Below are 15,753 nucleotides of genomic sequence, written 5' to 3'. Positions count from 1 at the left end.
GAAATAAAGCAAAGAAATTCTGATATCTGATTCAAATGCAGCCACAATTTTATTTACAAAAGTAAATCAGAAAATATTTTAGATACAGAAAAGCTTGTTTAGAAAATAAACATTTTTAACAAATAATTTCAAAGAAAACAAAAACAAAATAAAAGGAACACGTGTTAAGGCACAATTCCTGCATAGAAATTTGAGTGTCAGAAAATATGAATTTGCAGGATTTCTGCACATAACCACAAAATAGTGATATACCTCGAGGTGCATACAATACATTCAAATGCATTTCAGTATTATTTTGTTCTTGAAAATATATTGCCAAAAGGTGGTGACAGCCATCTACTATTAATTTGATATTGCATGTTAAATAGAATTTTAATGAATACCATCTTCAGACACTGGCAATGAAACAGATGAAAGAAGGGCACAAAAATGTTTTGAAATTACACATAAAAGCGTACTTTTTACAAAGATTTCAGAACACTGAAAATACAACATGCCCCTTAGCTTTGATTATCCTTTCATAAATATGTCAACAAAATCTAATTTAAGAATAAAGGGCAACTGCAATGTTGTATATTACAGATAGCATATATAAACCACATGAAGCACACATCCAGCTTGTGCTTATACATTTACATCATCGTCTAATTGGTACTCCTCAGCTTCTTCTAGAAGTGGCTCTGCAGTAATAGGACCATCACATGGAGGTGGGCTGCCCAGCTGTGGAGAGAGAAAAATGCACAATATACTTAGCCCTCTACTTTAAATATTTTTCACCAAAGTAGCTTAGCTACGCCAAATGAAATAACAATTTACATTTAAAGCAATGAGAAAGGATGCCATGTACAGTGGATATTAAAAGTCTACAGACCCCTGTTAAAATATCAGGTTTCTGTGATGTATAAAAAATTGACAAAGAAACAATTTCAGAACTTTTTCCACCCTATAAACTGTACAACTCAGTTGAATAACAAACTGCAACCTTTTAGGTGGAGGGAAATAAAATAATATGGTTGCACAAGTGTGCACACCCTTAAACGAATACTTTGTTGAAGCCCCTTTTGGTTTTATTACAGCACTGTCTTTATTGGGTATGAGTATCAGCATGGCACATCTTGACTTGGCAATATTTGCCCACTCTTTTTTGCAAAAACACTCCAAATCTGTCAGAATGCGAGGACATCTCCTGTGCACAGCCCTCTTCAGATAACCCCACAGATATTCAATCAGATTCAGGTCTGGGCCATTCCAAAACTTTAATCTTCGTCTGGTGAAGCCATTCCTTTGTTGATTCGGATGTATACTTTGGGTCATTGTTATGCTGAAAGATGAAGTTCCTCTTTATGTTTAGCTTTCTAACAGAAGCCTGAAGGTTTTGTGCCAATATTGACTGGTAATTGGAACTGTTCAAAATTCCCTCTACCTTGACCAAGGCCCCTGTTCCAGCTGAAGAAAAATGGCCCCAAAGCACAATGCTGCCACCACCATGCTTCACTGTGGGTATGGTGTTCTTTTGGTGACGTGCAATGTTTTTGTGCCAAACATAGCTTTTGGAATTAAGGCCAAAAAGTGTTCTTACAAAATTTAGCTAGGCTTGGATGTTTTTCTTTGTAAGAAAAAAGATTTAGTCGTGCCACTCTACCCCATAGCCCAGACATATAAGATTGTTGTCATATGTACCACACAGCTAGTACTTGCCAGATATTCCTGCAGCTCCTTTAATGTTGCTGTAGGAACCTTGACAAACTCCCTGACCAGTTTTCTTCTCGTCTTTTCATAAACTTTGGACGGACATCCAGGTCTTGGTAATATCACTGCTGTGCCATATTTTCTCCACTTGATGATGACTATCTGCACTGTGTTCCATGGTATATCTAATGACTTGAAAATTCTTTTGTACCCTTCTCCTGACTGATACCTTTTAACAATGAGATCCCTCCAATGCTTTGGAAGCTCTCTGCGGACCATGGCTTTTGCTGTAGGATGCGACCAAGAAAAAATATCAGGAAAGACCTACTTGAACAGCAGAACTTTATTTAGGGCTGGTCAGAGGCACTTTAAATCACGGAAGGTGCATACCGACTCCTATTTAACATGAGTTTGAATTTTATTGCTTAATTCTGAACACAGCTACATCCCCAATGATTAGGAGTTAATTGGGGCTGGTTAAAGTTAATTAAGGGTTAAGGAGTGATAAAATATAGAAATACATTTTATTAAAAAAATAAAAATAAACTTGTAAGGTGTCTTGAAATAATCTCATATGCAGATCAAAAGGTCACATCTTTAATTGACCTATAAATGAAATGGTAAATACAATGCAACACTGTATTATGCAATGGCGCTTGCAAACTATCTGCAAGTATCATTTTAGATGTTCAGCACATTAACCTTCACAGCTCCTGTGTGCTGAGACACAACAATGGCTTCTACATTGGCTTTAACCCTTGCACGCATGTACAGCAAATGCAAAAGAGGTGCATTCATGGAGAAGCACTCCATGTGCAGATAAGCGCCAATTAAAAATCCCCTGGCATTTACCCAGACATGGCAATGTACAGCCATTGATTTGCATTGGCGGTTGTGTGCGTGCAGCTCCACGTGTGCCAGAAAGCTGAGAATTTTACACCTCAGCACACAGCAGCTTCTCGTGTTCCTGAAAGCTCATTGGGGATTGGAGAGGACAGAGATGGTGACAGGAGAGAGAAGGTAAAATCTAAGCTCTTAACACAGTTTATAGGACATATCCCTTTAAAATTTTCAAGTGGTTAAAAAGTGCACAGAAAAAAAAACAAAAACACAAAAGCCGATTTAAGACCTTTATAACAATCTATATGTAAATCCTCAACATCTTTTGTACAAACTCCTTCAGATTTACCAAAAACTTTGTAATATTACATTTCAGTACTACCAATAATTTACAAAGCCATCCATAACTCTTCTCCCAGCTATATCACAAACCTAGCCTCAAAATACCAACCAAGCCGCTCTCTCCAGTCCTCCCAAGACCTGCTCTAAAGCTCCCTTGTCACCTCCTCCCATGCACGCCTTCAGGATTTCGCCAGAGCTTCTCCCATCCTTTGGAACTCCTAACTCAATCTGTCCGACTGTCCCCTAATCTATCCATCTTTAGACGATCCCTAAAAACCCTTCTTTTTAAAGAAGCATATGCCGTTTTTTAACTGAATACACTGTTATACGCTCATCCAACAGCTATTACCTTTTGTATCAATTGACCCTCCCTCTTAAATTGTAAGCTCTATTGAGCAGGGCCATTTGATTCCTTTTGTACCAAATTGTAATGCAACAATACAGTGGAACCTCTGATTGCGAGTAAAGCGATTAACAAGCGTTCCATAATACGAGCAATGTATTTTTAAAAATCGTAACTCCGTTTGCGAGTGTTGTTGGTGTGCGGTACCACGTTTGGCCTGAGGTGGGGGGGGCGCTGGAGCAGAGCTGCGCCGTTCAGAAATGCATGGAAAGGCCAGCTCGACTGACCATGGCAAACCTTGGAAAGGCTTGTGAACGCAGTCTTTCCGAGGTGTCCTCTGGCCTTTCCCCACCTCTGGCGCATGCCATTGAAGTCAGTGCGGAACAAATTATTTTAGTTTCCATTGACTTCAATGGGGAAACTCGCTTTGATATGCGAGTACTTTGGATTACAAGCATTCTCCTGGAACGGATTATGCTCTTAATCCGAGGTTCCACTATAATTGTTAGCCTTAATTTTTAACCACTGCACAAACTGTTGGTGCTAAATAAATCCTTTATTATTACTATAATAATAATAATAATAATAATAATAATAATAATGATGAGCAAATTTTAACAATCTAATTTAAATCAAATCAGAAAGGAGTTTAACCACTTCTGGACCACTGCATGCCGATATACGTTGGCACTTTGAAGGATATAACCCCGGCATTCTCTTCAAGGGGGCGGACCAGTTTTCAATAGAAGTGGTCTCTGCGGCGGATTCGCCGCAAGATCATTTATCTGCGGCTAGAGAGGGCCCCCCCTCCCACCGGTCTCCTGTGCCCTCCGCCACTTACCAGCGTAGTCGGCAGCGAGCGGAGGCGATCGGGTCCTTTCTCCTGCTTGGTATGGAGACGAGTGAGGGGAAGATGGCCCCCACCCATCTCCATACCATCGTAGGGCAGAAGCGGCGTCAAAAACATGACTTCCACCCATAGCTCCTAAAATATTTTTTTCTTTTTTCAAATGACATTTTTTTGCATTGTAGTGTAAATATGAGATCTGAGGTCTTTTTGACCCCAAATCTCGTATTTAAGAGGTCCTGTCATGCTTTTTTTTATTACAAGGGATGTTTACATTCCTTGCAATAGGAATAAAAGTTTTTTTTTTTTTTGTTTAAACCGTGTAAAAATAAAAAATAAAAAAAAAGGTGAATTTTTTTTAAACATGCCCCGTCCCGCCGAGCTCGGGTGCATAAGTGAAGTCATACATGAGCAGCGCCCGCATGAGAAAACTGTGTTCAAACCACACGTGAGGCATCGCCACGATCGGTAGAGCGGGAGCAATATTTCTAGCCCTACATGCAAGACATGCAAAACATGCAACTTGTAAACATTTTTAAACATCGCCTATGGAGATTTTTAAGGGTAACATTTTGTTGCCATTCCACGAACAGGCGCAATATTGAAGTGTGACATATCGGGTATTAATTTACTCGGCGTAACATTCTGTTTCACAGTATAAAAGAATTGGGCTCACTTCACTCTTGTCTTATTTTTTTATTCAAATGTGTGTATTTTTTCCAAAAAAGTGCGCTTGCAAGACTGCTGCTCAAATACGGTGCAACAGAAAGTATTGCAACAAACGCTATTTTTTTTCTCTAGGATGTTAAAAAAAAATTATAATGTTTGGGGGTTCCGAGTAATTTTCTAGCAAAAAAAAAATAGGTTTTTAACTTGTAAACAACAAATCTCAGAAAGAGGCTCGGTCCTTAAAGTGGTTGTAAAGCTTTACATTTTTTTTTTTAATTAACAAACAGGTCATACTACTCCGCTGTGAAGCTCGTTTTGCACAGAGTGGCCCCCAATCCTCGTCTTCTGGGGTCCTTCGGCTATCTCAGCTCCTCCCCGCATCTGGTAACCCCCCTGGAAAGTACTCTCCCAAGGGGGTTAACCTTGCGGGCGTGCTCCCGAGACTGGTATTCGGTGTCCATAGCCGCCAACTACAGAACTCCCCCCGCCCACCGCATCATTGGAGTTGACAGCAGCGCGAGCCAATGACTGCGCTGCCATCAATCTAGAAGAACCGAGAAGAGCTGAGAAGACCAGGCCGAGATCAAGCGTGTTCTCGACGCAGGACTTTCGAGGGCTCAGGCAAGTAAACCAGGGGGGTAGAAAACAGTTTTTTTACCTTAATGCATAGGATGCATTAAAGGTGAAAAAACATGAACCTATACAGTCTATGTAATTTACTTTCAAGTTATTTTCCAGGACCATACAACAGCCAAATGAGTGGCTATGCTTCGTGTTGCAGAAAAAAAAAATGATTTCCTTTATGGTACATTAGGAAATAGGTGATTGTAATATGCAGTTGTGTTCATTGAAAATCTCATTAAATATCATAATGCACAAACAAGTGACATTAACATAGCCATTATACATAATTTAAAAGTGTACATTCCTTTAAACTAAGAATTGCCTTACTGTGCTCTACTTCACCCAAATATAAAATTGTAGCAAGACACTTGTATTCTTAAGGGTTCATATTTAAATGTACCAGCAACAGGAATAATTCATATCGAGATGCAAAATGATTCACCCTTTATTAAAATGGCCAACGGGAACAGGTTCTATTCTATATGCACAGCACTCTCTCAAAGAATGTGTAGCCTGATCTCACCTGGAGCGGCATGTGAAATATTTAACAAAAGGATCCACATATGTTCATAAAATTTCTGTTTACATGTAATTCACAATTTAAAGCAAAACCCGAGATCAACTTATTAAAACTGTATTAAAAATAATTTAGGTGGCTGCTCATTATCTGTACTGCTAAAATGGATTTGTTGAAGGTCCTTCGATATAGTCATTGTTAAACTGATTACACAATGTTTAGCTTTACTAGTAAGCCAAACATCCTGAACCTCTAGGCACGGACTGTCATTTCAGAATACATTGGACAAGCCGACTGTAATTAAGTTAGTTTTAAACCTGTTAGCAATTATTATTTGCTCCATAAACGGAGGCAAAAAGGTGGATAAAATGGTAAAACTGTAGTGATTATTGCATACCGACATGACACAGACTGTACATACTTACATTTAAATTTAATGTAGCAGCTGTTGCAGTACAAGTCATTATTTCGGATTCTAACTTCTGCTCCAGATTGGGATCCTCCGAGGTCAGTGTCACAAGCAATACACTGTTAAAAAAACAAAAAAAGGTCAAAATAAGCACTGTGGGAGCTCTGCACACAATTTCAGTTTATAACGGCACATCCAGCAGAACCTGAAACATCTAAAACCAAGAAGCAAAGAAACTGAAATCATTAGTGGATAAGCTGGCAGCCATGCATTGCAATTAGGATTTGTTAGTGTACTATGTAAAGGTGATCAAGCCAAGCAAAGATAGAATATCCAACACATGGCACCAGAAAAAGAGCAGAGATTTGGCACGAATTAAACATATGTGGCACAGACAAATTGTTTTAAACACTAGGTTTTCAAGACCATTCAAAGCTTATATAAAGAAGATGCATAATTGTAGCTGAGTAATGACAATGATTTGATCAATATAAAACAAGAGACATAGTCCTATTCTCATGGGCAGGCAACATTGGCCCTCCAGCAGTTTTGAAACCCATGAGACATTGCAAGACTGACAATCACAGGCATGACTCCTAGAGGCATGATAGGATTTGTAGTTTCATCACAGCTGAAGTGCCGAGGTTGCCTACCCCCTGCTGTAGATGTACATTCAAATAGATATTTGTGCTATTATGGTTTTATTGCGCTCAGAGGGGCCAGCATTTTTGGTTATTAATAGATCTGACTTTTTATGGAACATTTGGCCTTCTTCTAGTATTGCTTGCATGTTACAAAGGTTTACCAAATGGCTGTGGTCCTAAAGATAGGTCCATAGTCACCTGACCAGTATTTATATTCAGAAGATGTGTATGGTCACTCCTCTTTATAGCAGAGCATAAGAGCCAGAACTGTGAAAATGACAACTAAAGATTAAACAGTTGACTATTTTTGTTTGCAAGCAGACTTTCTATTGGAGAATGTGTTCAAAGTAAAAAAGGACTTTTCCCTAAAACTGAAACTTATTACTTTCAGAAATATATTTTAGATGTTATATGTCGGTCTTTCTTAATAAGACATTGACATTTAGCAATTTGCAGCTGTTAAGAAACAAAGTAATAAATTATTATGGCATCATTCGTGGTGTATTAAATTGATTAGATGGTGGGAATAACTATCCAGCTTTCAAATTCCTAAAGACATTATAGGGCAGGGGTACTGAATAAAAATTCACGGGGGTCCAGTCGGAAAAAAATTCTTCCAGCGGAGGTCCGAATGCCAAATTGGTGCTATGACGCCACATGATATCCTCCACTTGACAACAGAATGCATTTTGCAACATACTGCTCAGCACGCAGGGGCGCTGTTGCAGTGTGAACAGGACACATAGAAAACAATTGTTTTCTATTGCCCTTGCAGAGACTGACGCATCACAGACCCCCCCGCCCCCTATCACAGACTGAAAGCACAAATCACAGACCCCTCATTACAGCCTAATCCCCCCCCCCCCATCACAGACTGACCTGACCCATCACAGACTGACTCCCCCATCACAAGCTGGTCCTGACCCATCACAGACCCCCCATCACAGACCCCCTATCACAGACCCCCTATCACAGACTGACCCCCCCCCCAAAATACCCAACCCCCTATTACAGACTGACACCCCCCCCCAAATAACAGACCCCCTATCACAAACTGGTCCTGACCCCATCACAGACTGACCTGACCCCATCACAGACTGACCTGACCCCATCACAGACTGACCTGACCCCATCACAGACTGACCTGACCCCATCACAGACTGACCTGACCCCATCACAGACTGACCTGACCCCATCACAGACTGACCTGACCCCATCACAGACTGACCTGACCCCATCACAGACTGACCTGACCCCATCACAGACTGACCTGACCCCATCACAGACTGACCTGACCCCATCACAGACTGACCTGACCCCATCACAGACTGACCTGACCCCATCACAGACTGACCTGACCCCATCACAGACTGACCTGACCCCATCACAAACTGACCCCCATCACAAACTGGCCCTGCTGACCCATAACAGACCCCCTATAACAGACTGACCCTCAAATCACAGACCCCCTATCACAGACTGACCCCCCTCCCCCCAAATCACAAACTGGTCCTGACCCATCACAGGCTGACCCCCCCATCAAAAACTGGTCCTGACCCGTAACAGACCCCCTATAACAGACTGACCCCCAAATCACAGACTGACCCCCCCCAAATCACAAACTGGTCCTGACCCATCACAAACCCCCTATCACAGGATGACCCCCCCATCACAAACTGGTCCTAACACATCTGACTCCCCATCGCAGACGTCCCCTGTCCTGTACTACATTACATTGCATTGCACTCCCCCCTCCCCACAGAACCCTACCTTAATCACACAGGAAATGAAGCATGGCCGCTCTGGACAATGGGCGGGACTTTCCCCATTAAAAGTGAGTGATTTATTGCTGGGACCGCCCCCGCTGTCTAGCAATCAATCACCCACTTAACTTAAAAAGTCCCGCCCTTTGTCCAGAGCAGTCACGCTTTGTGTCCTGTGTAATTAAGACACTCACAGGCAGTGTGGGGAGGGGGGAGTGCAGCGAGGTGGGAGTGCAACGTTGTTAGAGGCACGGACCTGCCACGCCTGCCATGCTGTGTATAGAGCGGCATCCGAAGCAGAAGGCAGGCGGGCGAGCGAACTAGCCGGTGACAGAGGACACACAGGAAACTACTTGGCGGGGCTGCGGTCCGGATAGAATGGCCACTGGGGCCAGAACCGGACCGCCATTTAGTGATGCCCGTTATAGGGCCTATTTATTGATATTTGCACCAAAGATTTACACAAAATTCACCTTAGATTGTAGCCATTTATAGGTTTTTCGTAAAAGCAACTTATTCACAAATCTATACACAGCTAGAGGTTTGTATAAACATTTGTGATGTTAGGTACTGATAATGAATGAGAGAATATGGCCTACAATCAGATTTCCAGCTCATCCTGAAGGTGTTCAGTAGGGTTGAGGCAATGGTTCATTAAAGGCCACTCCGCTTTCTCTACACTAGAAACCATTGCTTTATGGACCTGGCTTTGTGCAAGGTCATACTGAAATTAAAAAAAGGGACCATCCTCAAACAGTGAGATCAGGAAGTCAAATTGAAGGCAGTGCTCTAATCTGAATACTTGACCAGGCCTGAGCCTCAAGAATGACTGAATCAAGTGCAGCAGCACTGCAGCCAGGAAGCAAACTTTTTCCCGGGGAGAAAACGTGAAAAAGGTTTTGCTTACATTACTAGTGACAAAAAAAAACAAAGGTTGTAATACAAACGGTATGTAATTTACAAGCTGTTCCATAGAATACCTTCCAACATGCACATAATTAACGTTAGTACCAACAGCGATCTGGATTAGTTAAGCTGGCTGAGGATTGGCTGAAATTCTCTTTAGTCTCACCTTAAAACAATGTAAATGAAAACAAAGACCAAGAGATTCGATGATCATGGCAGCTCCTTTGCCCAAATTGTTATTACAGTAAGAGCACAATTTCTTCCCGCTCACTGACCTAGATACAGAATAAGAAAATAACTCAGTCCTTGTTTGAATCCTGGAGCATGAACTGGAATGTAAAAGTCAAAAGAAGAAGAACAAAAAACTGTGGATCCTTTGTGGAAAGGCAGCATTAGAACACAATGGCGAACTCTGAAGCACCATCTGATGACACGGGGAATAAAAACATATTTAGCCTTTAAACAATCATGCAAAACAAAATGCAATTTTAGCGCAACTATTAAACCTTAAAGAAAACAGATTAATGACTCAGCTGAATTAAATGAAACAAAAGCAAAGCAGGCAGATCTTTTGTTCAGTTACTGTAAATTGAAACAGTAAGGTAGCAGGGCAGCAAAAGGTAAACAAATGTTTCTCTTTTGTAAAACCCTAAACAGTCAACCCCGGATAAAGACCATACCAAGTTAATCAAGTCCTTATCTAGCGTAAAAACCAGCTGAAACAAATCAAAAGACCCGCAATGCTTTTTTTTTGCCTTGACGAATATAAAGCCACTGAACCCACGTAAGATGGATCACCTAGTAATTCTCACAGTGGATGTACTGGATATAAACTAAGCTAGAGAGAAACTTCCAAAGCTTCAGCGCCCCGATTCCTGGTAAATATTCCCACTGTCACAGTTAAAAGAAATACAGTTAAAAAAAAAATGTTTAAAAAGTTTATATGTTACTACAATGTAAATAGATTAAAAGTTGTTCTTACTTGTTGCGCTGCTGAGCAGATGTCTGTGTTGTAGATTGAGTGTGAGGTAATGTTGAGGACATGGTAGTCTGGGAAAGGGAAGCACTGCGCACAGATCCTGAGGAGAACCCTGGGAGACTGGAGGTTGGATCACGTAGGTAAGAGCGGTTAGCTGTGGAAACAACTTGAGAAGGGCGACTAAAATCTTGACTGGATGACAAAGCGTTGTATGAAGATGAATGATTTGTCCAAGATGACTGTCTTTGGGAACCTGGGTCAGAGTCTAGATTGTCCAATGACTCACCTCTGCAAAAACAAATAGCACCATTCTGTATAATATAATCTCATAAAATCCAGTAGCTTTACTACACTAGAAGCAAGCTTTATTTAAAAAAAAAAAAAAAAAAAAAAAAAACATTCTAGTGCTTTACAAACTTGCCCACTAGCTCCAGCAAGAGTGTTAGTTGCAGGTAACCTCACACCTACACAGGTAGATGATAATTTACAGAAATTTACCACCTGTGTGGAATTCAATAAAACAAGTGCTGGTGGAACTTTAAAATGTAACTATTCAAATATCCCATAAAAATTATACTATATTCTAAACAAACACAGTTTGACGAAAAATGTGCTACTATGCATACCATTTGATAGATGCCATCAAACCGCAGCATACATATTCTGTTCCATACCTGAGGCATCTGCATTCCCCATCTGTCTGCACTAGCAAATGTGCATGCTCAGGTAAACTGAAAGCATGTCTGACCACCTGACATCTATGGCTAGCTTATTTAATTTTTTTAAGCTACTGCATACCTTCTCATAAAATTTGGAACCGATGATGTGTCTTTTGTGACACTAGAGCTACGTTGCCTGATCCAACTGTTGTCATTGTTAAGATTGGTTTTCTTTCTCATTTCTTGAACTATTCTCTGCCTTTCCAGCTCTGCAGAGACTTCCTTGCTTGGTCTTTGCTGTGAATCACCTGCTGTCCATGTAGTGCCAAAACCCCTGTTGCTGTCTGTAACAATGAAGATTAAAATAGTAAAACATAAAAAGGAAAAAATGGTCAGCAGTTCTTCATCCTTCTTTGCATTTTTTTTTTTTAATTTAAAATATTCAAGCAAACCTCTAGGAGATGTGAAATATATAAACGTCCGTTATCGGCAAGCTTTAAACCTGTTCATATAACGGACATTGCAAAAATAAAAATAAAATTTCAAGTACATAAAAAAAAAAAGAAGCTGAACAGAGCCAAATAGCAGCAAGAACACTAATTTCTTACAAAATGCAGCAAAAAATAAAATACACAAACCGAATTGCTAAGGCCCCATGTACATGGAACGCTGCTAAACGTACATTCAGAGGCAGTTGGGCGTTTTTTTCAACTGCCCCTGAACTCATTCAATGTTATCCTATGTGACCATGTACACAGTGTTGTTTATTGCCGTTTGTAGGAAGTTGCGTTTAACAGCGTTTCTTTGAAAGCAAAAAAATGGGTTCAGACACAGAAGATTTCCATGTTTCAAACGCGACTAAACACGGTAAGCTGCGTTTTGTTTATAGGCATTTTTTGTTTTTGGCCATTTAAAAAATTATATATTTTTTATATATTGAAATGCTTCTAAAACACAAAACGCGGCATGTAAATGTGGCAAAATGGGCGTTCTAAACGTGGGTTACCATCTGTCAAGTTTAATAATTTAGGAGCAGTTGTAAAAGCGTCCTGTGTACATGAAGCCCAACAAGCACACAGAATGCCACTCTGCCTAAAACCAGCAGCAATAACGCACATACAAACAAAAAAAGAATTAGCTTGCAATTTAGGAACAACGCTGCGGAAAAACACAAGTGTGATGGATGTTTTAAAATTAAAAAAAATTAAATGTGAAATCCCAAGTGTGAGATACTCTGGTATAATAGGAGACAAATCTGGCTTTAATGTCTGAATTATACCATATACAATCCAAATACAGCATGAAATAAGCTTGGGGCCCTTTCTCAGATCATAGGCCAGAAACATATTTTATCTGGAACAAACAGTAGAATACAAATGTAAATAATTCCTCCTCCTTTCTTTGCATTTTGCCTTTATAACGAAGAAAGGAACCAGAGCAGGAAACCAACGGTTCCTAACATTCGTAAAATTTTGGAGCCCAGTCACCAGTTGAATGATTAGATTGATATAAGCAGCTAGACTTGATCTATAGTGAAACTCCAGGGGTGTGGGTGCATGTATATCACCCTAAAAGTATTTGCCAAACTGTATAACAAACGCATTCCTGCCTTTGTCATAGAAATAACATGAATATATCCCACAAAATGCCTACAATTTTGAGATACAGAGCTGAATGGGGAATTTTGACAAAAAGGATGGGTCGTATTTATAAGTCTAAACTTATACTTTAAAAAAAAAAAAGCCTGAGACCAATTACATTTAATATCCAGCTAGCTTGCAATTTGGTATCTCTTTAGGAGTTGCAGTACATAGCTTCTTATTTGAGAATCACAAAACCAACATAAAATATAATGACACATCCTATGACTGGCAAAAATCTGACAACACCATGTTATTTCCACAAAATAAAGGTCTGATTTCAAATATATGGTTTGTATACCAATTTAAAACAGTTTATTGATCTTTTTTATTTTTACTCTGTATTCCAAAGGCTGTTTTTTTTTATTTTGAAAATGTTACCAGCAGCAGAGGACTAGAAGCTTCTCTTGCTTATGTTTCCCCACAGACAGGCTGGGAAAGAGATGGGGCATGTGATAGCTGTACAGTGCCTTGAAACAGTATTCATACCCCCTGAAATCCCCCTAAGTCAATACTTTGTAGAACCACCTTTTGCTGCAATTACAGCTGCAAGTCTTTTTGGGTATGTGTCTACCAGCTTTGCACATCTAGGAGAGTAAAATATTTGCAATATAGCTCAAGCTCTGTCAGATTGGATGGAAAGTATCTGTGAACAGCAAGTCTTGCCACATATTCTTAATTTGATTAAGGTCTGGACTTTGATTGGGCCATTCTAACACATGCATATGCTTTGATCTAAACCAGGGATCCTCAAACTACGACACTCCAGCTGTTGTAGAACTACACATCCCTTGAGGAATTGTAACACGCCGACATTCACAGACATGATGGGAATTGTAGTTCCCGAACTGGAGGGCCGTAGTTTGAAGACCCATGATCGAAACCATTCCATTGTAGCTCTGGCTGTATGTTTAGGGTCATTGTCCTGCTGGAAGGTAAAACCCCTGACCCAGTCTCAAGTCTTTTGCAGACTAACAGGTTTTCTTCTAAGATTGCCCTGTATTTGTCTCCATCCATCTTCCCATCAATGACAACCAGCTTCTGTGACTTATGGCTTTACTTTCAACATTGGCTTTCTTCTTGCCACTTTTCCATAAAGGCCACATGATTGATGGAGTTGCACCTAGTTGCAGTGGACAGATTCTCCCACCCGAGCTGTGGATCTTTGCAGTTCCCCAGAGTTACCTTTTGGCTGCTTCTCTGAATAGTGCTCTCCATGCCTGGCCTGTCAGTTTAAGTGGACGGCCATGTCTTAGTAGGCTTGCAGTTGTGCCATACTCTCTCCATTTTTGGATGATAAATTGAACAGTGCTCCATGTTCAAAGCTTGGGTATTTTTATAATCCAACCCGCTTTAAAATTTCTCCACAACATTATCCCTGACCCATCTGGTTTGTTCCTTGGCCTTCATGATGCGGTTTGTTCACTAAGGTTCTCTAACAAACCTATGAGGGCTTCACAGAACAGTTGTATTTATACTCCGATACCCTTGGCTTTAGGACTATACAGGACAAAGTTTGGTTACTTTAGATGATTCACACTAAAGGAATGCGATTGTAAACTGTAAATGGACAAGCCAGCCCACTCTTCCTTCTGGAATGTGCAGTTTTCCTCAGGTGGTCATATTGCTTGCAGTGGGGGTTAACCATTTCCTACACACGAGACCTATGTACTACAGCCTGTAGGTCTTGTCTCACCTCAGAGCTGCGTTATGCATGCATCTGTCCTGATCCACTGCGCCATGCCATATAATGGGGAGACCCATGGCAGAAGCAGAATCTTTAGTTAAGCATTTTTGTTATATTATCTAATATCTGTAATTACTTTTAAAAAAAAGTTTTTTTTAAGTGTTTGATTGATCTCTTTTCACATATCGAATAAAAACACCAAAAACTTAAAATATCACATATCCGTACCAAAACACCATCATACAGAAATAGAGGGACAATGTAAACTAAAAAAGTGTGTTTAGTGTCAACTTAAAGCAGAGTTCCACCCAAAAGTGGAACCTCCACTTATCTGCTTCCTCCCCATCTCCAATACCACATTTGTCACCTTCAAGGGTATACGTTTTCAAGGGTAACGTGTTTTGACAGGTATACTTCCCCACATTCTAGGAGACAGCGCTGTCCCTCAAAGTCCAACCCCTCCTCTCCTTCCCTCGCTACCAGGCAAGTAAAAAAAGGCTGATTGTTTTAACGCATGCGCAGTTTCGCAACCGGCTGTGCAGCCAAAAGGCTTTACTGACGGTTTCCCTTACGACAGACTGAGGCGGCAGCACCTGACAGCCAATCCAAAATTGGCTAGAGTGCCCACATCATGGGGCTCTCTGTACAGGTAAGTGTCTATTAATAAAAGTCAGCAGTTACAGTATTTGTAGCTGCTGACTTAATTTTTTTCTCCCAGATGAAACACTGCTTTAAAGTAGGAGATTCATGTGTATTTTTCCTCCGTGCATCTCCTCTGTCTAGGCACAGGTAGGGAACAAAAACCTGCCCTACATATTAGATACCAAGATGGTTTCGTATTGAAACCGATTAAGATTTTTTTTTTTAAAGCGGATGTTGACGAAACAGAAGAGTTTGCATTTTAAAGCATGGGATTGAAAAGAAATGGCCAACATGTTTCACATCATAGCCATGAGTAAGCATCTCACATGTGAAACATGATAGCTATTTTTTGTCCTAGTGGTTGCACCTTACTATTTTTGACGTGCGACGTTTTGGATGCAGGTTTTGATTTTATCTAATAAAGACGTCGTTTTAATGGTGTGCCGGCAGTCCAGTTATTTCTTCCAATCAGAGAGCACTAAACTGACTCTGGAGAAGAAACGTCGTGAGAGGGATACAAGTTAAAATTACAAATACCACACTAGTGAACGAC

General features: G+C 40.4%; 1 protein-coding gene across 1 annotated transcript in view; it reads right to left on the bottom strand.

The window, feature by feature from the left end:
• Positions 1–293: 293 nt before the first annotated feature.
• Positions 294–15,753, bottom strand: part of LMO7 (LIM domain 7) — a 218,670-nt gene continuing 203,210 nt past the window's right edge. Inside the window, exons 29-33 of the mRNA XM_040341389.1 lie at positions 11,371–11,571; positions 10,576–10,860; positions 9,760–9,868; positions 6,297–6,399; positions 294–720 (exon numbers count right to left, since the gene is read on the bottom strand). Of these exons, the coding sequence (XP_040197323.1) occupies positions 698–720; positions 6,297–6,399; positions 9,760–9,868; positions 10,576–10,860; positions 11,371–11,571 (721 nt within the window). The 3' untranslated portion in view covers positions 294–697. The remainder of the gene's footprint in view (positions 721–6,296; positions 6,400–9,759; positions 9,869–10,575; positions 10,861–11,370; positions 11,572–15,753) is intronic.

Source organism: Rana temporaria, chromosome 2, assembly GCF_905171775.1.
Source record: "Rana temporaria chromosome 2, aRanTem1.1, whole genome shotgun sequence".
In the NCBI taxonomy this organism is placed as follows: Eukaryota; Metazoa; Chordata; class Amphibia; order Anura; family Ranidae; genus Rana; species Rana temporaria.
This window is presented reverse-complemented; position numbering and strand designations above follow the sequence as displayed.